At 45.6% G+C, this 22,814-nt stretch overlaps 1 protein-coding gene across 4 annotated transcripts in view; it reads right to left on the reverse strand.

The window, feature by feature from the left end:
* ITPR1 (inositol 1,4,5-trisphosphate receptor type 1) overlaps positions 1-22,814 on the reverse strand; it is a 338,711-nt gene that overhangs the window by 20,708 nt on the left and 295,189 nt on the right. For 2 of the 4 annotated variants that reach the window (XM_023510682.1, XM_023510680.1), the window contains 6 exons: positions 20,898-21,062; positions 15,659-15,854; positions 13,561-13,653; positions 12,181-12,320; positions 11,528-11,693; positions 8,081-8,241 (listed from right to left, as the gene is read on the reverse strand). In XM_023510682.1, the coding sequence (XP_023366450.1) occupies positions 8,081-8,241; positions 11,528-11,693; positions 12,181-12,320; positions 13,561-13,653; positions 15,659-15,854; positions 20,898-21,062 (921 nt within the window). Of the gene's footprint in view, positions 1-8,080; positions 8,242-11,527; positions 11,694-12,180; positions 12,324-13,560; positions 13,654-15,658; positions 15,855-20,897; positions 21,063-22,814 lie in introns of all 4 variants that reach the window. The other 2 variants (XM_023510681.1, XM_023510679.1) reach the window with 1 other exon arrangement.

Below are 22,814 nucleotides of genomic sequence, written 5' to 3' on the forward strand. Positions count from 1 at the left end.
TATGTGACCAGTTTGTTACTGTGCCATGCGTGGTACGGAGGTTCTACTGTATATACACGAGTGTATACAAGCTCATGAATTCATGCTTTTGTCTGTGGAGGAACTAACAATGGGGAGAAGTGGCTTCAAGGGTGGTGAAACCCGTCACCAGCTGGCAGGCCTAACACTGCAGTTGGAGAGGCCAGGATCTCAGCTACACCTGACTCTGTCCCTGTGCCCTGCTTTGGCATATAAATTCCTTTAGGGCAGATTATGGCCCTGCTCAAACTGACTGTCACAAACAGCACCTAGAACACCCTCCACAAAGACCAGGATGTGAAAATTCAGGAGAGAGCACGGTGCTCAGTGTAGAACTGGCTCCAAATGCCAAGGGCTTCCCAGTAAACGGACGGTGCCCGGGGAGCGCGCTGGAGGGTGAGGGTGCTTCACCCCTCTGCACTAAAGGGCAGAGTGTGCTAGGAGGCGAGGTGGGAAACTTAAACTCGGCAACGACTGTGTGCAGCTGCCACGGACACAAACCGAAGCTCCAGAGCAGAGGGTGGGGTGAGAGCAGGCCTGGCCAGCTGGGCGGCGACTCCAATGACGCTGACACACTGTTTCCAGCCACCGGGAAGCTGGTGCCAAATCCTTCTTCGCCCCTCCCTTACTCTGATATTCTTGAACTCTGCCATGGTGTCAACTAACTCCAGGAGGCATTCTGGGAATCGTATTCAGAGGGCAGCATGGGCTGTATCCTCCCTCCTAGCTAAGGGCTTTAGTCCAGGTGACTCGGTGGCCTCTCAGGGTAGGCAGGAGAGCTATGACTGTAACACTCCCAATGCTAAGTCTCGGTGCCCCAGGAACTTATGCAGGAACCCCCTTTGTCCCAGCATCCTCACTGCAGTGCCAGAGTAAGAGTCCAAACCCATTACTGTACACCTGCACGAGGTGGAGGGTGCCCAGGTCACTTTACAGCTGGGACTTGCCTGCCTGACTCACAGAGATGGTGAAAACTCCGGCAGAAAGGAGGCCGGGGAGAGTTAAGTGCACGCCCTGCCCTGCTGGACTCTCCCTTCCTTACTCCTGCACCCAAGTCCTGTCTGGCAGGGACTCCGATTTCTAATTTCCATGAACTGAGAGTCTTCATAGTGGCTGTGTGAATTTTTACATTCACTTCCTTAGGCTGGTCACTGCTGCCGCTGTCCCTCCCCCTCCAGATCTAGGGCCTCGCTCTCACTTAGTTATGATCCCCAAGGATCTCTTGGTCTTTTTCTTCCAGAGTTCCTCCCTCTAGCCCTTCCCTCAGTTCCTGGGACGACCCCTGGAGGAAAGAAAGCGGCTGTCTGCAGGGTTTGTAGCACCAGCTCTCTCTTGGGTCAAGAAAGGTGCAAGACTTGGGCTAGTTCCCCTTGTAAACAGATGGTAGTGACCTGCAGGTATTCGGTTCCCATCGTGATCTTTTGCCCTTGTTAACATGTTCCTGTGGCTTCTTATCGAATACAGATAAACACAGTCATGGGCCAGATGTCCTACTGCTTTTGAATCTTCTCACTGTCTTGCCTCAGAGATGTTTAGCAGTAATGCTTAATTAGCTCGTAGAATTTATTTGCTTGGAAAATTTACCCTGAGATGTTGTCAGGCAAAAAGGCTCTCTCTTAGGCTGTTTTTTGGGTGCAAATTGCCCACAGCTGTTGGGAAGGCAGTCCCCAGGAATGGAGGCTCCTGGGCTCCCCACTACCTTCTGAGACCATTCCACTCACTGCTGCGCTGATGCTACTTTTGATCTGAAAAATTGCTCCTTTGCTTTCTTATCCCTGTGCAGCTAGTTTCTGAAGAAATTGAGTGCACAAATACCAAGTGGACCACACTGGAAAAGCTCCAATGGAATGTCATGTGTTGGTGGGGGTAGGAGGAAGGGAAGGAGGGAGGAGGGAAGTATCTAGCCCAGCTGTGAGAAAAAGTCCGCGTCAGGCTTAAAGGATAATGGATCAGACATTTTGATGTTTAATTATTAGGAGTTGCACTCACTCGGATGAGTCACCTGGGTGTGGAAGCTCCAGGTGGCTGTGGTTCTGGGGAACCGTCCTCCTTCTAGACACCGCTCTCTTCCCCCAAATCTGGCCACCAGAAAGATATATCCCCTGTTTCAAGCTGAAGTGGAGGGTAGTGAAGTTTATCATATCTTAGCAAGTCAGAATTAATGTGTAGTTCAGATATGTCCCTTGCAAGAACTGCACTTCATACTGTTCCCCAAATTCCTGTCATTTCAACACCCTCTGTAGTACATGAGGTGGCTGCCTAAGTGGTGGTGCTGGGGGCAGCAGCTTAGGGGAGAATTAAACCTAGTTGTCTAACTCCTGTCCTTCTGATTTAGGCATTAGCAGTCGGCCTACACCCCACCCCACCCCTTTCTGCATTTTGCCTGGAATTCAGTGTCACTGGGGGACTGAGTGCTGCTGCCTATCCAAGTCAGAGAAGCCAGGGGACAAATGGCTGCATGCTCTCGACATGGAGGGCTGTGTGCACATGCACCGATGTGCCCACATCTGTAGCCACACATGCACATGTGGGTCAGCACAGCCTGAGGGGGAGTTCTGATTCAGCAGCTCTGGATTTCAATCTGGGCTGCGGCACCGACCCAGCAGTACGACCCTGGGGAAGCTGCTCGACCCTCCTGAGCGTTAGGTTCCCATCTGTAAAATGGCAATGGTGCCACCCACGACACTGTGATGGGGATTAAATGAGATGACGCACATACGGTGTTTATTTCACAGTACTGATTAAATGTGACCTAGACCTTGTTATTACCTAATCTGCCCTGCCACAGCAAAGCACAGCCCAGCACAGACCCCTCCTCCTGAGACGGCAGCCGTGGAGTGTTCCCAGACACCCAAGCTGCCTGGGGAGGTACGTTCTTCCCACTTATTTCACTGTCCATGTTAGAGGTCTGTGAACCTGTTATCCTGGAGAAGAGAAGGTAGCTGGAGCAGCCCAGGGTATCAGGACATAATGAACAATAGTCTACCTGATCACTCAAAAGCACCCCTCTGAAAATCTAAGACTTCTGTTGCCAGGGAAGAATCCAAGATATAGAGGCGGAATCTAGATTTCATTAGTAAAAGAGATACCTTATATTTAAGTCACTGATTTTCTTTACTAACCTCCCTTCTTAGTGCTTCTTGAGTTTCTAAATTCCAAGAATAATTTAGCCTCCTGTACTTGTCTGTAGTAGTAACAGGAAAATGGACTGCTGTGTCTTTGCTGGGAGTCACATAATGATCTTTTACCTACAACCTGCACACTGTGCAGTATTTAAATTCTCTCAGGCAGAGTACTCACAGTGAATTTACTGCTTAGTCAGACTTAATACACCAACGGGATGGTCTGTCAAAGCATCACCTACAAACCAACAAATTCTCAGTTCAGTTGGCATGAGAGCAATGTCAAATGGTGCTCAAATTATTCAAAAAAAGGGGGGGGGTGTGGTACATAAATTATTGTGATAATTATTATTAAATGCAGATCAAGGCTAATGTAAATTTGCTTATTAACCTAAAAAAATCATCACCAAAGCTCTTTATGCTGGCACCACAATTCAAGTTCCTATGGGGAAAGTTTCTTCTCTTGACTTGAACTGTCAGGGCTATGTGAGGTCACTCAGTAGTCACATTTCTCTGCAAGCACAGCCCCATCTGGGGCCCAAGTCAATAAATATGAGACTGTATCTCCTGGACTAAGTGGCACTGTGGGTTACAATGAGGAGAGTTCACTACCCTGGTCATGGGAGTGACAGCACCACCTTTTAGCAGGTGCTTGAGCTGAAGGACAAACCTACCAACCAAGCACACATGCTCTCACGAGATCACCTAAGGTTTGTCCTGAATACACAGAACTCAGGGTCCACTCCCCAGATCGGATGAAGCCCTAATTGTGGGCAGTGAAAGCAAGTGAAGAAAACCACTGAACACATGGATGGAACTCACAAGGATCTCTTCCCTGATTCAATGGAGAAAGAATGATAATGTCAACCAGGAGAATTAGGGTAAAGAAAGAGGAAGATACAGGGATTTTCCACAGTAAGTAGTAATCGGGGTCAAGATGGCCACTCTAACTTCTCTTAGCAGCAACATGTGGTAGCCAGTGTGTCTTACAGTCTTGGAACCATAGGAAACGCTGCTGCTGTCAGCTCTGTCAGCCCTGCAGCCCCTATGCTCCAGGCCCATTCATCAGTTGTTCTGTCACCTGCCACCTCCTCCATGAGTGCCTACCAACCTGCCATGTTGCTTATATTCATCTCATTTGCACTAACAGATGTGTGAGGTGGTATTAACCCCAGTCTACAGACAGGAAACTCAAGTCAGCAAAGTCCCCTCACTTGCCAGGGTCTCACCAGCTGAGAAGAAACAGACGATCTTAACCTTGGATCTTCTGCCTCCAATTCTTGAACAGTGATGACTCCATGGCAAACATCAGACGGGCCCTGGCTTTGCCAGGGATAGTCCTATCTCCAGTGGAAGGAGAGTGGGGATGACCAGAAGGATCTTCCACTGCATTTAGACATAATTACTTTGTGGGTGAACAGCTGTTTGTGAAGTGCTCAACTGTGAGACAGATCTTCTTCACGTTTCTTCTTTCCCTCCCTCCGGGGATGGCAGGAAATGCACTGTTCCCATTTACAGAGGAAAGGGATCCTGTCACCTTGACTATAGGCCAGTCCAGGAGCAATTAGGGAGGCTGACATCTGGTAGGGCTGTCTTGTGTTTTCATATGGTCAAGCAGCAACCAGAGGAGAGAATCCACCCCGGGACATGGTCCAGGCAGGGAGACCTGTGCCCTGCATACAGTCACTCTGCTCTGCCCTCTCATTCATGACGGTTGGATGGCAGGGGGCATTCTCTGAAAGTCAAAGTGGGTTTCTGAGATCCCTTCTTAATCTGGTGCCCCAGGTAAAGTTTACTAACCAGCGTTGGTGGAGATGAAAACCTGTTTGCCATCTCTGCTGCCATCCTGCAAGGAGCTGCTCTCAGGCAACTGGGTAGCTTCTCCACTGTCTGAGTGGCCTCCTGAGGCCTTTTCCGCTGGTGAGGTGGCCTTTTGGCAGTTGTTACTTCACAAGTCTTTGGGAGTCTCTGGAATCTTTATCAATGGGCTAAGGAGAGCTGCAGAAGAATTAAACACCCCCACTCTTCTGCCATTAGGCAAGAGGTGGTTTCCTGAGGCTTGCATGCCTCAACACAGCCTGCTCAAAGATGTCTTTTGGGACATGAGGCAAAGGAAAGGGTAGTGAGCCCTCCAGGCTGCTTTCCCTCCCATCTCAGACACTGCTCATTAGCCGCTCCTTCTCTGCCCTCCACGACAGAGTAATTGCAGCCTCCTGGGGTTGGCTTATCTAAGACATCAACTGATTCCTCCTGGGTAGGCTGCTCCACCCAGGAGGGAGGCTTGTGGGGACCTTGTCTCCTGGCAGCGGCTGCCTCCACAGGGCATAACTGAGTCGGGTCCACAGGGTGGGCTGGTGACTTCTGCACTGCAGCTCAGATGTCTCATGAGGCTCAACCCCACCCCTCCCCTCCCCCGCGAACGATTTAGCTGAAAACCTCAGCTCCCACCTGCTGGAGCTAATGCTCTCTTAGGAGTCCTCAGCAGGGATTCATGTGGTTTCAAGACAAAACACCACCGAACTGTGTTGGCAGAAAGGCACAGCCTTTCAGCTGGTGGATCTAACACTTCTCTGAGCCATTGCTTAACACCCAAAACATAAGACTCCTCAGCAACCTTGACATTCATGGTTAAGAACTGTTTGATGCTATAGATTTTTAGGCTTTCTGGCAAGAAGTCTCATACAATCAAAGAATGATGTGGATGGGGAAGGCGCACCAATGCTCGGGTTCTCAGAGCAGCACGGCACAGTGGGCTCGGCTCTGCCGACTTGGGTGGCAGGCCAGAGGTCACCCTGGCTCTTAATCCTCATCAAGTGACTGCTCACAAGACTCCTTTAAGTCTTCTCGATTGAGACAGAAGCCCAAAAGCACACCAGAATTTTCTGTGACTGGAAAGTAAGGTGATTAACGGAAAACTTCAAAACTGGCCCCTGGAAGATTTAAAGACAGAGCCTACTCAAATTCTGCAGGGAGAAGAGAACAAAGCGAGGGGAGAAAAGGGACATAGGACAAGGGTGAAAAGGACAGGTCATCTCCTCTGGACATTAAGGCACTGAACAGAGGTCATGATGCGTCCATGCAGACAGGTTTGAGTCAGCATGAATGGTGATAAAATAGCATTTAACTTGCCACTGTCAACAACTGGAAGAAAAGAAAGGGTTTGAGGACTTTTCAGTTAATGTGCATGACCCTGGAATCCTCACCTGTGAACATGTGCACTGGCACCCACTGGAATTTCTTATCTCCTTAAAAACCGGAGTCTGCTCTCACCTGGCCCAGTATGACCCATGCCCTCCCGGTTAGAGTCAGACAAGGCTGGATTTGAATCCTGGCTGGGCTCCTTCTGAGCTTTCCCCAGGAAAGTCACCTACCCCGCAGCCTGCCTGTCATCTGTGAAAAGGGACACACACACTTTCTGGAACACATGTCTTCCCCCTTCTGTATTCATTTCTCTCCCTCTGCTAATCTATGACCCTTGTCTCTTTATTCTTCTCTTGTTCAAAACCCTTTTCAAAAATTGTCTCTGCTGTGAACCCACATTCATTTCTCCTCACCCACCAAAGTTCCCGCCTCCTCGATTTTCACCGAGGGTAAATTTAATTTTATTAGATGTGGAAGAACTACACAAACTGAAGAGGGCTGCGTGCATATGAAAGGATTAGGAACATTTCCTCACCATTCACATAACTAGTTCGGAGAGTAATTCCTTAAATTGGTATCTGTTTTGTCTCTCCTGTTAGACTCTTACTACTGAAGGGTGATTCATGGGCCGGCAGCTTCGGCATCCCCCCCTGGAAGGCTGTTGGAAATGCAGAATCTCAAGTCCTGGCAGTGATTGCTGAGTCAGAATTTGAATTTTAACAAGCTCTTCCAGATGATTCATATGTGCATTACACTTTGAGAAGCAGGGAATTAGACTGACTCTAAGGTCCTCAAGGGTACAGACGGCACAGGTCTTCCCAGAAAGGCCTCGTGATACGGGTGTTTGGGAAACATCACCACGTGACGGCTGCCCTGGTGGTAATAAAACCCAAAGCCTGCATCCCGGCCTATCAGTGGAGAGACGTATCTGAACAGACCTGACCCCAATCATGTTAACATAAAAAGCTTGAAAACTACATCTGTGTGAAAAAGCATGGGCAGGCTCATTTAGGATAACTTATTATCAGGAACCTGGAAGCCGGGTCAGGGAATTGCAGAGTCAGTGTAAACCACAAAGGCTCCTTAGATTTCACAGCTGGTGATGCCTCACTTTGCTCTACGCTTCTGAACATTTTAATGAAGTTCAGAAAGCACAGGTCTTAGCACAGCTGGCCTGGGACTCCCGCAGCACGCGTCTGGTGGCTCCACAAAGCCCCGCCAGGTTAGAGCTCTCTAAAAACCCGAAGCAGCTTCCCTGCTTCCTGGGACATGGCCGTCCATACTGCCCATGGGCAGGAAGATTAAACTGGGACTCAAATTCCTCCATCATATGCCCCTTCCTGATGATTAGCAAAGCATTGCCCAGAAAGGCTAGGCCGGGGCCAAACACAAATCACGCTGAACAACAGACAGAGGGCAATCGTTTTGTTTTTAAGACACCGCTTAGAGACCTGGAGAAGGGAAAATAACAAGCCTCAAGAAGAGAGGCAGATTAACAAAAAGCCGGGAACTTAGGCTGTGGAGGCTGATCCAGGTTAGAATCCCAGCCCCACTTACATGGTCATAGATTAATCTCGGTGAGCCTCAGTGTGGCCTCCCTTAACAGGCTGACACCACCTGTCTGGTGGGGCTAAGGATTACTTGAGAGAACACACGATTCACAGAGCATAGTGCCTCATCTGAGAGAAGGGCTCCACCAACATCAGATGTGGTTTTTGCGCAGCGCAGCTCCCCCACGGACTGCCAGGACCATGCTCAGAGCAGAGATGGCCAGGCCTCCCAGGGACCTTCGCACTCACCTTGATCATTTCTGCCACATAACTCTCGGGCCCAGTATATTCTGTGGAGTCCTTTACTTTCACCAGGACAATGAAGCACAGATAGTGCCACATGTTGTGTTCTTCCTTGATGTGCTCTTCAAAGGTGACAGTCTTGTTGTCAAACTTGTCTCTTTCCAAGCCTAGAAGAGACAGAAAGCCCCCAGCCCCAACTGAGCAGTCAAGGTACAGAAAAATCCATCACAGAACTGTCAATAAAAAGGAGGCTGCTGTCTCCTATCTTTATAAGGACTTGGATTCCATTAGCCTTATAAATGCATTCACTTTCCCAGTACAGCAGGAAAACACGGCTGTGACCCAGACAGACCCGAGTCTGAATGCCACTTGCGTCACTCACCAGTGGCTGCTTAAACTGCACATGCCTTAGTAGCATTGCTGGTGAGTGAGAAGGCAGCTCCCTAGGCTGCAGGAGTGTTCAGGGTTAAACGATAACATGGGACACACTCCCATACAGCAGGCAGCCAGGGAAGGTGAGGGCCCTACACCCAGGTAAATGCCAAAGGCAGACATGTTAAAAAAGTTTTGTTTTGAGGAGAAAGAATACAATCCAAAAGAACTTAAAACAATTTTGAGCTCTAGCTGGTAAGTTTATATTTTGATAAGGTCTGGGTGAGCAATTCTGAAACTAGTTTCTATGTTTCTAGGATTGAGCAAGTAAATAAATATATTCTAGATAACGGGAGCCAGATTCCTCACTGCCATAGAAGGAAACACAAACATGGAATGGGAGAAAGACAGAATAATCCTCAATGTTGAATTGTAATTAAAAGTATCAGTATGAACTTATCTTTTTTTCATGAGTATAGCAAAAACAGTTGACCACCTCTCTTCATTGACCATCTCCTTAAGTTGACTTAATTTTCATAGGCCGGATGCACCACATCTACATATCACTATAGTAGGCCTACTTCTTCTTGTTGACCACCTCTGCACGTTGGCCAGTTTGTTACAGTCCCTTGGGTGGTCAACTTACAGAGGTCCCATTGTATATAAACAGATATGGATATGTGTAAATAGACACACATGTGTGCATATACACACGTGCATACATATACACCTGTCATCTAGATCTGCATCCTAGCAGCATCGATAGGAGGGAGCACAACTAGTCCCTAGATCTTAGCTTGTAAATACCACTCTCCGCGAAAAACAATCAAAGGTCTTTAAAGAAGTGGCTGATTCCAGCCCTGGGTCAGGAAAGGTACAATGTGAGTCTGAGCCTAGAATATCTTATGGTGCCAAAGAAAGTAAGAAAGTACAAAGACAATGATAATGATGAGACTACACACAGAAGCCAGCTTACAGGGCTCTCACTGGCCAAATCTGGAATAATTTGAGCATCAAATAAATAATGACGGCAGAAGGTTATAGTCCACTGAATAAAATAAAAACCCATGAGTCTCTGTTGTTACAAATGCAAACATACATGGGGAGAAGAAACATTCTTTCTTAAAATAAAAAGCCAAATAACAAATGAGGAAAGAATAATAAAGAAATCATCATTTGGCAACTGTTGTGATAATAATAATAGATTTAGGCAAGAATCATGAATAGATGCTGAAATCAGTGGTTGAAAACTTAATATAAGCAGAGGATGTTTATAACATATCAAAGTGTCTCCCCACGAAGAGCAGCTTTGTAGTGGAGGAACCTGACAATTGCCGCCTTAATATCCCCAGTTACAAGGTGACTCAGTGTCACGTGTCTCCTGATAGGATGTAGTGAGAAGATATGACAACATGTCTTTGATATTCCTGTAAAAAATCCATACCCTCAAATCCGACCACAAAGAAACATCGGACAAACCTAAATCAAGGGACATTTTACAAAACAATTGACCTATACTCTTAAAGACTGTCAGCAGAGGCTAATCAGGCATGGTGACTGAATGCATGCTACTCATAAACTGGGCATTTCCTAATTTTAATGTTTCTGTTGCATACAAGAAACTGGTCTTGTTTATAGGAAACAGACATGAAAGTATTTAAGGATAAGAGGGCATTGTGTCAGCTACTCACATTCAAACTATCCAGAAAAATAGTCTATATGTGTATACAAATACAGCAGATGAAATACAATAGTAATATTTGGGGAAGCTGAGTGAAGAGTATATAGAAATTCTTATGACTTTTCTGTAACTCTGAAATTGTGTCAAAACAAAAAGCTTGAAAAGTTTTGAAGGGAACCTAAGGCAAATAATTTAAGTCTTTAAATGGAAAATGCTCATTTTTTAGTATTCGTATTAGTAGGAAATTTAGTAATTTATATTTAGTAATTATATTATGAATAATCCTGAAATGATTGCTCAGCCCTAGACCCCTACATCATTCATTTACATTTACATATCTTTTCCTGTAGTTATGCTGAAAACGACCTCTCTGGGACCCTATGTAACTCTTTCACATTGCAGTTCACTGCTTATCCTCTGGTGCCTACAATGTACCATGTTCTATGCTACGTGGGTCAGCACTCTCTAACTCTCACAATACTGCAGAAAAGTACATATTACTATACCTGTTTTACAGATGAAGAAAAAAGGATCAAGAAGGGAGGTGATTAAACCACAGTCACACAGCTAGGAAGCAGCAGAAGCCAATCAGAACCCAGGTCTGACTCCTAAGCCCAAGCTCTGAACTCCTTCGCCATCACATTTATTCTAAAAGGAATATTTTTTCTTTTCTTTTCTTTCTTTTTTTTTGGAGAGAGAATATCACTCTGTCACCCAGGTTAGGGTGCCATGGCCTGAGCCTAGTTCACAGCAACCTAAAACTCTTGGGCTCAAGCCTTTTTTTCCTGTCTCAGCCTCCCAAGTAGCTGAGACTACAGGTGCCCACCATAATGCCGGGCTAGTTTTTCTACTTTAAGTAGAGACCAGGTCTCACTCTTGCTTGGGCTGGTCTTGAACTCCTGAGCTCAAGGGATCTACCTGCCTCAGTCTCCCAGAGTGCTAGGATTACAGGCATGAGCCACCATGCCTTGCCTGAAAGGAAATTTTTTTATATATATAAAGGTTGACAGTATCCATAATGAAGACTTCCACAGGCTAGAACCGGATGAAATAGCTCCATTATCATCTACTTAGAATGGGACCAACGGACACTCAGGCAGCCCAACAAAAAAAAGACTGCAAGATGCCTTTGTTTTAAATCCTGTGCAGTCACATATCTGCTTCCCCAAACTTCATTCCTTAAACCGAACTGGCGGCTGCTGCACAGAATTCATCGGCACTCCAGATCCCAGATACTTCCCAGCAGGTAAGGCTGCTGAGGGCAGAGTTGAGAGGAAGCAGCCAGGGGCCCCTCCCAGGAACGCTGGGTGCATACCTGCCCCGTCACACCCTCAACGTCTCCACGTGCCTCTGCCACCCCGGCCTTTGCTCCCTTGCTGAAGCTGGGCGGCGACACTCACCACAGATAAAGCACGTGGTCTTTAAGATCTCCTCCTTCTTCTGCTTCTCACTCCTCAGGTCAGCAAAAGTGTCAATGATAACCCCAAAGATCAGGTTAAGGACGATGATGATGACCATGAAGAAGAACAAGAGGTCATAAATCACTCTGGCTGCAAAGAGGGGCTCCTGGAAAAGAGAGTGGCTGCATCAGCCCAGTTCTTCTCTTGCTACCCTTTGCTCCGCAGAGCTCAGGGCACAGCTCGAGTGAGCCCTGTGTCTACTTGGGTGGAAGTTAAATTGGGCCTTAAAACCCCCATCTGTGTTTCTTTTCACACCGTGTGCCTAAAACTGTCAATTCTCCAAGTGTTATGTGACACACCCAGGATGGGTTCTGGACAGGTGTTCAGATAGGCCAGACCCAGGCCTGAAGGGGACACTGCTTAATTGAGCCCACTGAGCGGAGAGAGAAAGCGGCCCCCGTGCAGGCAGCCAGCTTCGCAGCTCCTCCATGCCGCGCGGGAGGCAGGGAGCCTGGGCAAGCCGGCTGCACAGCGACAGCACCGCTCCCGCTCTTCCTCTGCGTCTTCAGTTTACACTCAACACCACTGCGTTGTGCTCTCACCACCCACCCCACCCGCCCCTGTGCCCTTCCTTTCCCTCAGGATTAATTTACCTCTTTGGATGGCTTCCTGAGCACATCGCCTACGCCGCCCCCGCTGCGCAGCCCGTGACTCAGCACAGTGACAATGCACATCAGCAGAGTCTCACACGTGTGCTCCTTGTCCTGCTCCGTCTCCTCCACCGGGACCAGCTCTGCTAGTGTGGCAGGTGACAACAGATTTAAGGCGTGAAGGGAAAAGAGATACTGTGGGATTCTGAATTTACGTTTCCTGAATGCCATCTTCTAGCCAACGGGCACAAGGAGGACTCAACTTAAGGGATTAAGCGTCAAGGACTTCCTTTCAAAAGCTAAAGTCATCACGGGCCATTGTGTTTTCATCACTAACCCCTGCTCATTTCTCAAGCCATGCCAGTATTGCCTTTCCTCTATTAAATTAAAAACAATCCCTTTTCCTTTTCAGATTTTTAAACTTTAGTCCCAGCTGTGAATAGTTCATTTGACGTCAGATAAATTGCTTAAGCGCCCTGAGTCACAGGCATCTTGTCCCTCAGATGAGAGGAAGGCTGCTGGACCCACATGCCTCGCTGGGCATGTCGTGAGGGCTCAATCCAGTTTGACCGCAGGTTTTATAACAGGTCCTCTGGACAAACTGCTTTACATCAGAGGCTGTTCCTTCTTACTGGCTTATGGGAGGAAGAACCAGACCCTGCTGGCTGGCTACCTTGCGTCTTTCTAGCTGAAATGAGAATGGCCTAGCTAACACTCGGATTCCATCTTACCACTCCCCTTTCAACAACCCCCAGTCATCCTTTGGATGAAGTTTAACCTCTTCTGCCCGACATGTGAGACCCTTCATAATCTAGCCCTTTGCTGTTATCTCTGGCTTCATTTCTTGTTACTTTCCTTCCTAACCATTCTCTCTCCAAACTTGTTTTATTTCTTTACTTATTTTTAACCTTTAAGCCTTTAAATATGCTATAGTCTCTCTACCTGGCATACCTACCCCTTCTCCTTTGCCCCAGAGTCTTCTATTTTAGTTTAGATACCACCCTTGTGATGATGCCCTCACCCTGATGTCAGGTGGGTGCCCAGTTTCTGCACTGCATCCTGATTCCCAGCATTCTGCAGACTCTCTAGTAATCACCTGTTCACCTGCTTGCCTCGCATTCTCTGTTACTGTCTCTTCAGAGTACAACGTGGTCCCGTCCCTAGCAAATGGTGGGTGCGCAGCAAAAAGTGGGTGAGTCAAATCAGGTACTTTCTTCACAAGTAGCCTTCTTTTTCCTTTATCTCTCTCCTTTACCCCAGCCTTTCCCCTTTGCTACAGGCCTTACTTCTGAGCAGTAAACCTGCTCTAATCTGTTTCCAACATCATCTAAGCCTCTGGAGCAGTCTCACGCTCGCTTGAGGCTGACAGCTACGAGGTCCTACCTTCTTTGGGTGCAGGAGAGGAACAGTTCTCCCCAGTCTCTACCCTGCACACATCCGAGAACAGGAACTCGCTTGCCAAACTCTCGCTGGTTTCTGGGAGAGAGAAGGAATTTTATGATGAACAATCTGGCAGCATATGGTTAAAATGTTTGAAGTCCCCAATTCACGGCTGATTAAACAATTCTTTACATAAATATCACCCTAGAATCCTGCGTAGAAATTCAAAGCAGGGATGCAATTTACACTTTCATTTGGTGATCTGGATGGGATAAAAGCCAAAAATGTCAATTCCTGTAGGCTTACTAGAAATATCGCACTTAAATAGAACCTCTCCAACTTTAAAGACAAACCACTGAAACTCTTAAATACTACTGAACTACAAAACTCCAGCCAGATTAATACCAAGTCTGCGCGAGCAGCACCGGTGGGCACTGACGGAAATCCAAGGTCCAGACAAGTTAGTTCAAAACAGTAAGGCAGGCACAGCTTGAAGCTGGAGGTACATGCCAAGAATACCGAATTCAGGAAAGAGAAAACAAAGGCTGCCTGGCCCAGTCAGTCACAACAATTCTATTCAATAGTTTGTTCCTTTGACTCAGGGGGCCTGACTACCTGATGAAAAATCAGTAATATTTTACTAAGTGCCAAGTTTTTTCATTGAGAGAAAAGAACACTTGGATATATGGTCATTTTTTAATCTGAGAATTGGAAATCTCTTCCATTCTTGCTACATATAAAACTAAACACAATGTAAAACCTATATACATATAGTAAAAAAGCCCCAGAAATAGCCACTGCTAGCAGTCTTGGGATATATTCATCTATATTAATTTATATATACAGAGGGTGCCAAAAATTTATACACATTTTAAGAGATCTTTTTTTTAAATTATTAAGTCAAATACACATAGATCATGAATACGTTTATGCATATGTGGGGTACAATGTGATTTTTTTTTATACAATCTGACGTGGTTACATCAAACCAATCAACATAGCTTTCACCTTATTTACTTGATTATTGTGTTAAGACATTTATGTTCTACACGTGACAGATTTGACTTGTACCCTTGCAATATGCTCCATAGGTGTGGTCCCGCCTTTTACCCTCCCTCTATCAGACCTCCCCCCTCCCCTCCCTTCCTACCCATTTCTCTCCTTTATCCTGGGCTATAGTTGTGTTCTATCTTTCATAACAAAGTGTGAGTAAATATAAGTAGGTTTCATATTGGAAATAACATCCATCATTCCCCCAAAAAGGTATGAATCACAGGTAAAATGGCTGTTCACGGCATGTCTGGCTAGGTACACTTGACTGGTGACAACGGTTCCTTCAATTCAACTTCAAAAAGTAATACATAGATAACATTGCTTAAAATGTGTGTACATTTTTTGGCACCCTCTGCCTGTATGTGTCTGTGTATATATAAAAAAATACTTTCCGGGCAGGCTAGATATAGATATATAAAAATCCTTTTCAATTAAAATATATATACATGTGTGATCCTGGTGTAGTTATCCTTCTGCCAATTCCCACTAAACCTCGTGGATATTTTTCCATGAAGCTTTACAAAGATGCACCTATGCTTAGGGGACCCCACCCCATGTATATCCACAGTCTAATGAAACACCTCCTTACACTTAGTTCATTTCCATTTCCACATTACAGTGAACATTCTCCTATACATATGTTTGTTTTTACATGCAGAGTCAGCAGGGTTTTTCTTCATGTATAAGTTCCTAGAAGTAGCTTTAACTAAGTCAAAGGACTGCATATATATATATATATATATATATCTCTAAAGGTTTTCAATATATAAAAAGTAATCTGTTTTATGAAAAAAAATTGTACTAGTTTATAATGTTACTGAATAAACTAAATGTAAAACCTGGCCACTCACTCATAGCATTTGATATACCACATCACCCTTTGAGTAAAGTGAGAACTATGCCTTGTATTTGAAATTCACAGTCTTTGTTGGGGGTGGGGGAGATGTCTACATTTAGATGTCTGCTAAAGTCATTATTTTCTTAAGTTTAGTTATAATTAGGAGCTGTTCTTTTGACATGAAAAAATATCAGAAGATCCCAAACCCACCTGGAACAGCTGTTTCGTTGGGCAACCTATCTACTTCCAAGATAAAATCATCCTTGAAGAAAAGATAGCCTACTATCGAGAACAGGTAAACCAGGATCAAAGCCAGAACCGCTGTCAAGATGATGGACCGTCCATTGCGGGTGACACTTTTAATGACATTAAGCAAAGTCTCTTCTCTGTACACTAAATCAAAAAGCTTTAAAAAACAAAAAGGAGACAATAGGACAATTTTAAGAAGCCTCTGTATTAGATGTACATTAATATCCCATAATACAAACTTGGCTTATAGAGTTACCGTATTGTGTTTGTATCCCATAATACAAACTTGGTTATAGAGTCACCCTATTGGAAACTCAAAAGCATTATGCTACAATCTTAACACTGAACATCTTGGCTATCTTAACAGTGAAAACTGAGAGGGTAAAAATGGGAGAAAATAAACATGGACGAGGGAGGCAGGAAACAATAGCAAAATTACAAGTAGTACACGAAACAGTTTACACATCCCAGGAATAGAGAAAATACATGATTGTGCCAATGAGTTGCGGGGAGAAAAGGGAGAGGAAAGTGATGGAAGTCTTGGAATCCATTCATTTAGGAAGTATTTCCTGAGTTTCTCTGGAGGGCCAGCCACCTGGTCCCCGCCCTTCTAGAGCTGAGTGTTGAATGACATGGTAGACATAATACAAGCCAGTGTAAGAGACAAGGACTCTGGACTTAGATGTAAGTTCAAGTCTTAGCTCAACTACTGACTGCCACTGTGACTTTCCCCATCCCCTGGAGCCTTCCTCATCTACAGACTAGAAGAAGCAGAGCTATTGTGAATAATAAACAACAGAGATACAGTGCTTAGCACATGGGCATACATGTATGCTAAGTACAATGTGTGTAAAAGGGAATATCATTAATTTCTTGATGAAGAGACGGGGGCAAGGTCACAGAGACTTTAGTGGCAATAACACACTAGGAAAGCCTCAACCCTTACTATCCTCCCCCAGTGGGAGGAAGACCCTTGCAGTTCATAGCATGTTTACAACCTAGGCTTGTCCTCTGCTCAGGGACTAGCTCTTCAAAAGAAGTTGGCTTTGTGAGAAATGGAGGGTCCCTAAAGGTACAGGGAGGTATGACAGGATTACGGCTAGTTTTCCAAGAGCTACAGTCACAGATATTTGGCTGTGGGGAATGGTAGGGTTACTCTTGTACCTGGAGACTACTTTTTAACATGGCCTCTGTGCTGACACCTGATTCTCTCCTGAAGGGCTGGTCTCTCTGTAGCTCTGGGCTGTGACTCTGCACAGTGAAATGAGTTAGGGCCCGAATCTGGACTCTGCTTTGAATTTATTGCAAGATGATGACCAAGCCATCTCACATCATCTGTAATATAAGATGACACACCTAGCTGATCTCTGAGTCCCTTGCAATTCAGAATTTTACATCTGAGATCATTTTCTGGTCAATTAGCTTTTCTGCCTCCTTAACACCGATCTGAGTTGAGACTAGTTCTGTGAAGGGCCATTAGGTCAAGGAGGATACTTAAAAGGGAGCAAGTTTAGTGAGTATAGGAGTACAAAAGGCTGGATGTTGTTGTTAATGTCGGTTAAATGTTTTCTAGCGACTCAGTATGAAGCAGCAGGGACAGACGACCAACCGCAGACAACAAGAAAGGGCAAGAAGCCTGCAGATGGGACGGCCCCCAAATCACTAACATGACAAGCAATTTTCATAAAGCAATAATTTCTGATTTTAAAACAATAAATGTGTAATTTTTTTATATACAGGAAAGCCTTCTTCCAATTAGAAAATTACCCACGTTCAATGGAGAAAACTCAGAAGACACAGGAAAGCACAGAGGAAAAAATTCACTAATAATTCCATTATCTGCAGACGTCCACTCTACAAGTTATTTCCTTCCACCCTTTAAAAAAATGAACTCTCTCTCTCTATATATATACACACACACATATAATACATACATATTTTTACATAAATATCAGACTGGCATGTAGCCAGCCTCTTTCACTGAGCCATCGTGAATATTTCCCTGACAAAAATGATCACCGGGGATTTCACTGTATGGAAAACATGCAATTAACATAACCAGTACCTTTTATTTTTTTAAATAGTTAACATGTTTTCAATGACATGCCATTGTAAATAATGGTGTGAGGAGCACCTCTGTGCAGACTTCTCTGCAGGCTCTCTAGTTATTTCTTTTTGGTCAATTTCTGGAAATGCAATCTTTGGGGCAAATGTTATAAGAGAAACATGTTGCCTATCGCCTTCCAGAAGGGTGGTATAAGTTTCCACTCCACTAGTAGGAAAGAACGACGTCCACTTTACCCACTCTCTAGAGGACCGAGCACAATCATGCTTTTAAGCCTTTCCTAACGTCACCCGTAAAACATGGGATTGTGCTGCTGTTTTAATTAGCATGGCTTTGTTTAGCAGTGCGGATGAACATTTTTCCATGTTTACTGACCATCTGGATTTCTCCTTCTGTTAACTGCCTGCTTATGAACTTTGCACATTTCATCTCCGGGTGTTAATATTTTTCTAAGGACATAACTTTAATGCAGATTCCAGACTGGGTCCAGCCAGTCTGCTGGTGGGGGCAGCACTTGAATTAGGCCACCCGATCACCCTCCCTCCCTTCTTGCCTACTGGCATGGAGGGAGCTTGCACGGCCCAGTAACACAGGGGTTTTCCCTGCTGGAGGTCTCTCTCCTCTTATAAGCTGCCCAGTTTCTTTTGGTTGTACCCTTTCCTCGTTAGTAGAATTATTTGAGCAGTTTCAGTATTCTGTCTGTGGTTCTCACCAGACACATGCAATACTGCTTTTGACACAAAAAGGAGCACAACACTTGAAGCCACAGACAAGTCCAGGTAGTGGCTTAGAAACCCCCTCCCCTACCCCGAGACACGTGGGAGAGGCATCCAGCCACAATCTGCTTTGATTGTTGTGCGCTTGTGAGAGCGAACTAACTGAGCTTGGTAACATCATCAGAAGCTTGGAGTCACTCTTCTGTCTGTGATAGGTTAGAGATTCAAAAGCACAAACTGCAATGTGAAATACCAGTTTCACTGATGCAGGGACTTTTTCACATGCTCACATGAAAGGCAGTGTAGACTTGGGAATCAGTAATAGACCTGAGTGCCTCTCCTGCCTCTGCCACTGACTGACTGTGATTCTGGGCAAGTTACCTAACTTCGCCAAGCCTCGGTTTCCTCAGCTGTCATGTGAAGATACCTCCTGCCTCAAAAGTGGCAGTGAGAGAGTGCAGGGGAAGAGCACACAGCATTTGCTCCATGGTGGCAGCTAATGCCTTCCAGACTGCAGGGCCTATGGGGGTAGAGACCACGTCTATCTCACTGCTACATCTCCTGTACCTGGCACTGGTACTGCCTGGTACTGCAAAGGACCAAAAGAAGAGGATGAAAAGGAATCAAAGCCAACCAGAGGTAGACCACAGGACAGCCAAACTCTGCCAGGGAGAGACGGCATTGTCTAAACAGGACTCTCCTGTCTCTTGGGAGAGACCATCAACTGAAATGTGCCTCCCTGCTGAGGGAGGACAGGAGTTTGTGTGATTGGCAGACATGGGGCTCCCTGACTCACAAACTGGAAACTCATCCAGGGACATTACTGCACGAAACAAAAAGACCCAGAAGCAGACACGAGGCTCTAAAGATTTCTGATACAGAGTGAGAGAAGTAGGCCACACAATGGCAGTCACAAGTCCATTCTGAGACCTCTTTGCGTAAAACCTCAACATATAGCCAGACCTATTTTAAGATGGGGGGAAAAGAATCCATTCTCTTTAGCCTGCCATCATCCAGCACTAATAGAATGAGCTAATCCTGGTGATGTGAACCGTGAATTCTTTATGGTGTTTTGAATGAGAGAAAGAACATAGGATGACAAAGACACTAACAGCCAGTGACCGTGTGCAGTGTTATTCTAAGACCTTGACGTGAACAGCTGCATATAATCTCTACGACAGCCGTGAGGGAGATACCGTGTCCCCCTCATTTTGTAAATGGGGAAACTGAGGCACAGAGCAGTTAAGTAACCAGCCCAGAAGCTACAAGGATAGCACCTCCCTGAGATCTTGCCCTTCTCTGCGTTTTTGCCAAGTCCATCCTTCTTGCTAAGCCAACACCTTGATCTTTTTTATCCTCACAAACAATTTTCACATATCCAGTTTCTTTACGGTTTTGCTTGCAGGTCAATTTTATGCTCCCTATCATTTTAAGTAGGTAAAAGAAATGGTTTCTTATCCACAACTCTGTAAGTCTACGGTCCCTCTAAACTATAGGATACCAAACAGTTTTTTTAAAACTATAATTTAAAAACCTGGTAGGGAAAAAAGGTGATAGAACCAACTTGATTCATAAAATGTTAAGACAGCAGGACACAGTAATTTCTACTGAAAAGGTCTCTAGGACCAATAAATCTATTGAGTTCATTATCACAAATCTTGGGACTTCGAAGCTAGCTCCTACTAATTTTTTTTTTTTTTTTGAGACACAGTCTCACTCTGTCACCCTTGTTAGAGTGCCATGGTGTCACAGCTCACAGCAAGCTCAAACTCTTGGGCTCAAGTGATCCTCTTGCCTCAGCCTCCTGAGTAGCTGGGACTACAGGTGCCCACCACAATGCCTGGCTGGTTTTCCTATTTTTAGAAAAGATGGGGTTTCACTCTTGCTCAAGCTGGTCTCAAGCTGGTCCTGAGCTCAGGTAATCCACCCACCTCAGCCTCACAGAGTATGGGGATTACAAGCGTGAGCCGCTGCGCCCAGCCACTAGCTTTTACTCTTATGGTCACTACGTGAGAAATGGATGCCATGAGGACTGGCACATAGTATAGACTCAAAAACATTTCCCTTGGTAAATGTGGGCTGAGTCTAAGAAGTAAAAAACAACAAAGTCACGTGTAGAAGAAACATCTCCTGAGCCAGACTGCAGGCATCTTCACTTACTGAGAAGGAAGAGACCTGGTGTGGATGGCACACGTCCACACGGTGTGGCTGTGCACCTGTGTGCTGGGTTCCTGCAAGTTGCCCTGTTTCCTGTGTAGTTTTCCTCTCAAGTCTCCAAAGATTGTATGCAGTAGGGCTTCAACCTTGCTGGACCAGGCAGGCCAATTGCCACTAAGAGGAAGGGTCTATGATGACAGAGAGGACACAAGATACTTTCCTAGTTTTCCAGATGTAAAATATTTTGACACCACGTACTCACCAGCAAACTGTAGAAGAATTCGTGGACAAAGAGCCCCATGGCGCAGATCAGCAAATACAACAAATGATAAAGGAACTCAACATCTAAAATCATGGCTCGGTAGCCTCTTGTGAACGTTCCACAGTTGCCCACAAAGCTCATCAGAAAGATGATTTTATTGCAGACCTGAGAACGACAGGACCAGTCAGATGGCTCGGGCTATGCCAAACTCTTCATGAGAACTGAAGGAGAGTCCCACACAAACTATGCCCAAGCACAAACTTCTTTCTGCATCAAAGCCCACCAGACCCACCAAGAGCCATTTTATGGATCGAAGTCATTTCATTATTTTGCTTTTCAGGCATGTTACAAATTACATGGTAGTTAAATAACTGTGTGTGATAGTAATCAAGTAGCATTTCTATATGGCAAAAACAAAATGTATATATACTGAGATTATGATTTTCAAAATGAGATATGAATCATTTCTAACATTCTTATATGAGTTAGTCAAACAAAGAAGTCACCTCAATCCATGAACCCTGTGATCAGCATGATCAAAAGCATTTTCTAAGTTCCTTACATTCTAGACACTACAGGGTTATAATTTAATGCAAAGCAGCCAGTAAGACTGGTTCCTCAGTTCACAGGGAAAATGAGAATTCTCTGGGGGAAGGAGGGAGTAAAAGGATGAGTTCCCCGCCTTCTCTCCTGGGAGTAACTTCTAATTTTCCTTTGGGGATCCATCCTTTTGAGGTCTGGGAAGGGGTTCCAATCTGGCCAAGTACAATATTGCATTCGCCGGGCGACAATGACTGGTTCAGGGGTAGGCACAGGACCAAATGGAGCCAATGACAGCTACTGAGCTGGGATGGCAACAAAAGACAATTCTGTTCTTTCCCACTGACCTTGAACTTGAGAGGTTATAAACTCTGGAGCTGCCATACCACCAACCCTGAGAACATCAGAAGAGGAAAGGGGCCAAGGTGCTATTGTCTGAACCCCTGTATTCAGCTGAGCCTGAAGCTAGATTCTTGATTTTCCCTTTTGCTCAGACTAGCATAGATTTTCTAATGCCTGCAACTGAACGAGTCCCAACTGATCTACTGTGCAGTCCCATTTTTGACAGAAACCCCCTCCCTAGGAGTTCATCTCTAGCAACATATGGACAGAAAAACTTGATTCCAGAAAAGGCTGGAAAGAAAGCTCTTTGGATGCACTTGGTAAAACCATCTTCTGCTCCTCTAGCTCCCTTAGCCACAGGTGCTGGGGAAATTCTGCCAGTTAATCTGGTAGGTCGGTGTAAACGAGCTTCTCGGCAATCAGATAAGCAAGGAAGCCAACACCCACAGAAAACTTCTGGCTTTCTCAGACAGACTAAACATTCAATCTGCCAGGTTATTTCCCCCACCCCCCAATATTCTAACCTTTGCTAGTGAAGCGTCCTTCATAGGACAGGAAAGTTATTAACTCTAGGTGGTCTGTGTTGATGGGACTGGGGGAGGGGGCAAAGGATGCTCTGGTGATGTCACAGGACCTCAAATGTGCCCAGGCTTTTTTTTTCACCTGATTCCACTCTCCTCTTTAATTGCCCTGGTGTCCCCTTTTGCTTCCCTGATAAAGAGCTCTATTAAACATGTGAAGAGTCCACCTGCTGTGCCCCTCCGCATCTTCCATCTGGCTCCCAGCCCCACCTCTCCACACAATCAGCTCCCAGGAACCATCCTAGGGATCCTGCCAGGATGCACCTAGCAGCTCTCCCAGCCCCCTGCGGGGTGACAGGCTCCCTCCCACCCTCCTCACCTCTCTCTCTGAGCTGGGTTTGTAGGACCCACTCTCCTCTTCCAGCTCTCAGATCCCCACACTCCTGCTCTGTCTCTCCTGCTCGATCTCTACACTCCTGCGCTGCCTCTCCTGCTCAGATCCCCACACCCCTGC

This window comes from Otolemur garnettii, unplaced genomic scaffold, assembly GCF_000181295.1.
Source record: "Otolemur garnettii isolate 467f Iridium unplaced genomic scaffold, OtoGar3 scaffold00015, whole genome shotgun sequence".
NCBI lineage: Eukaryota > Metazoa > Chordata > Mammalia > Primates > Galagidae > Otolemur > Otolemur garnettii.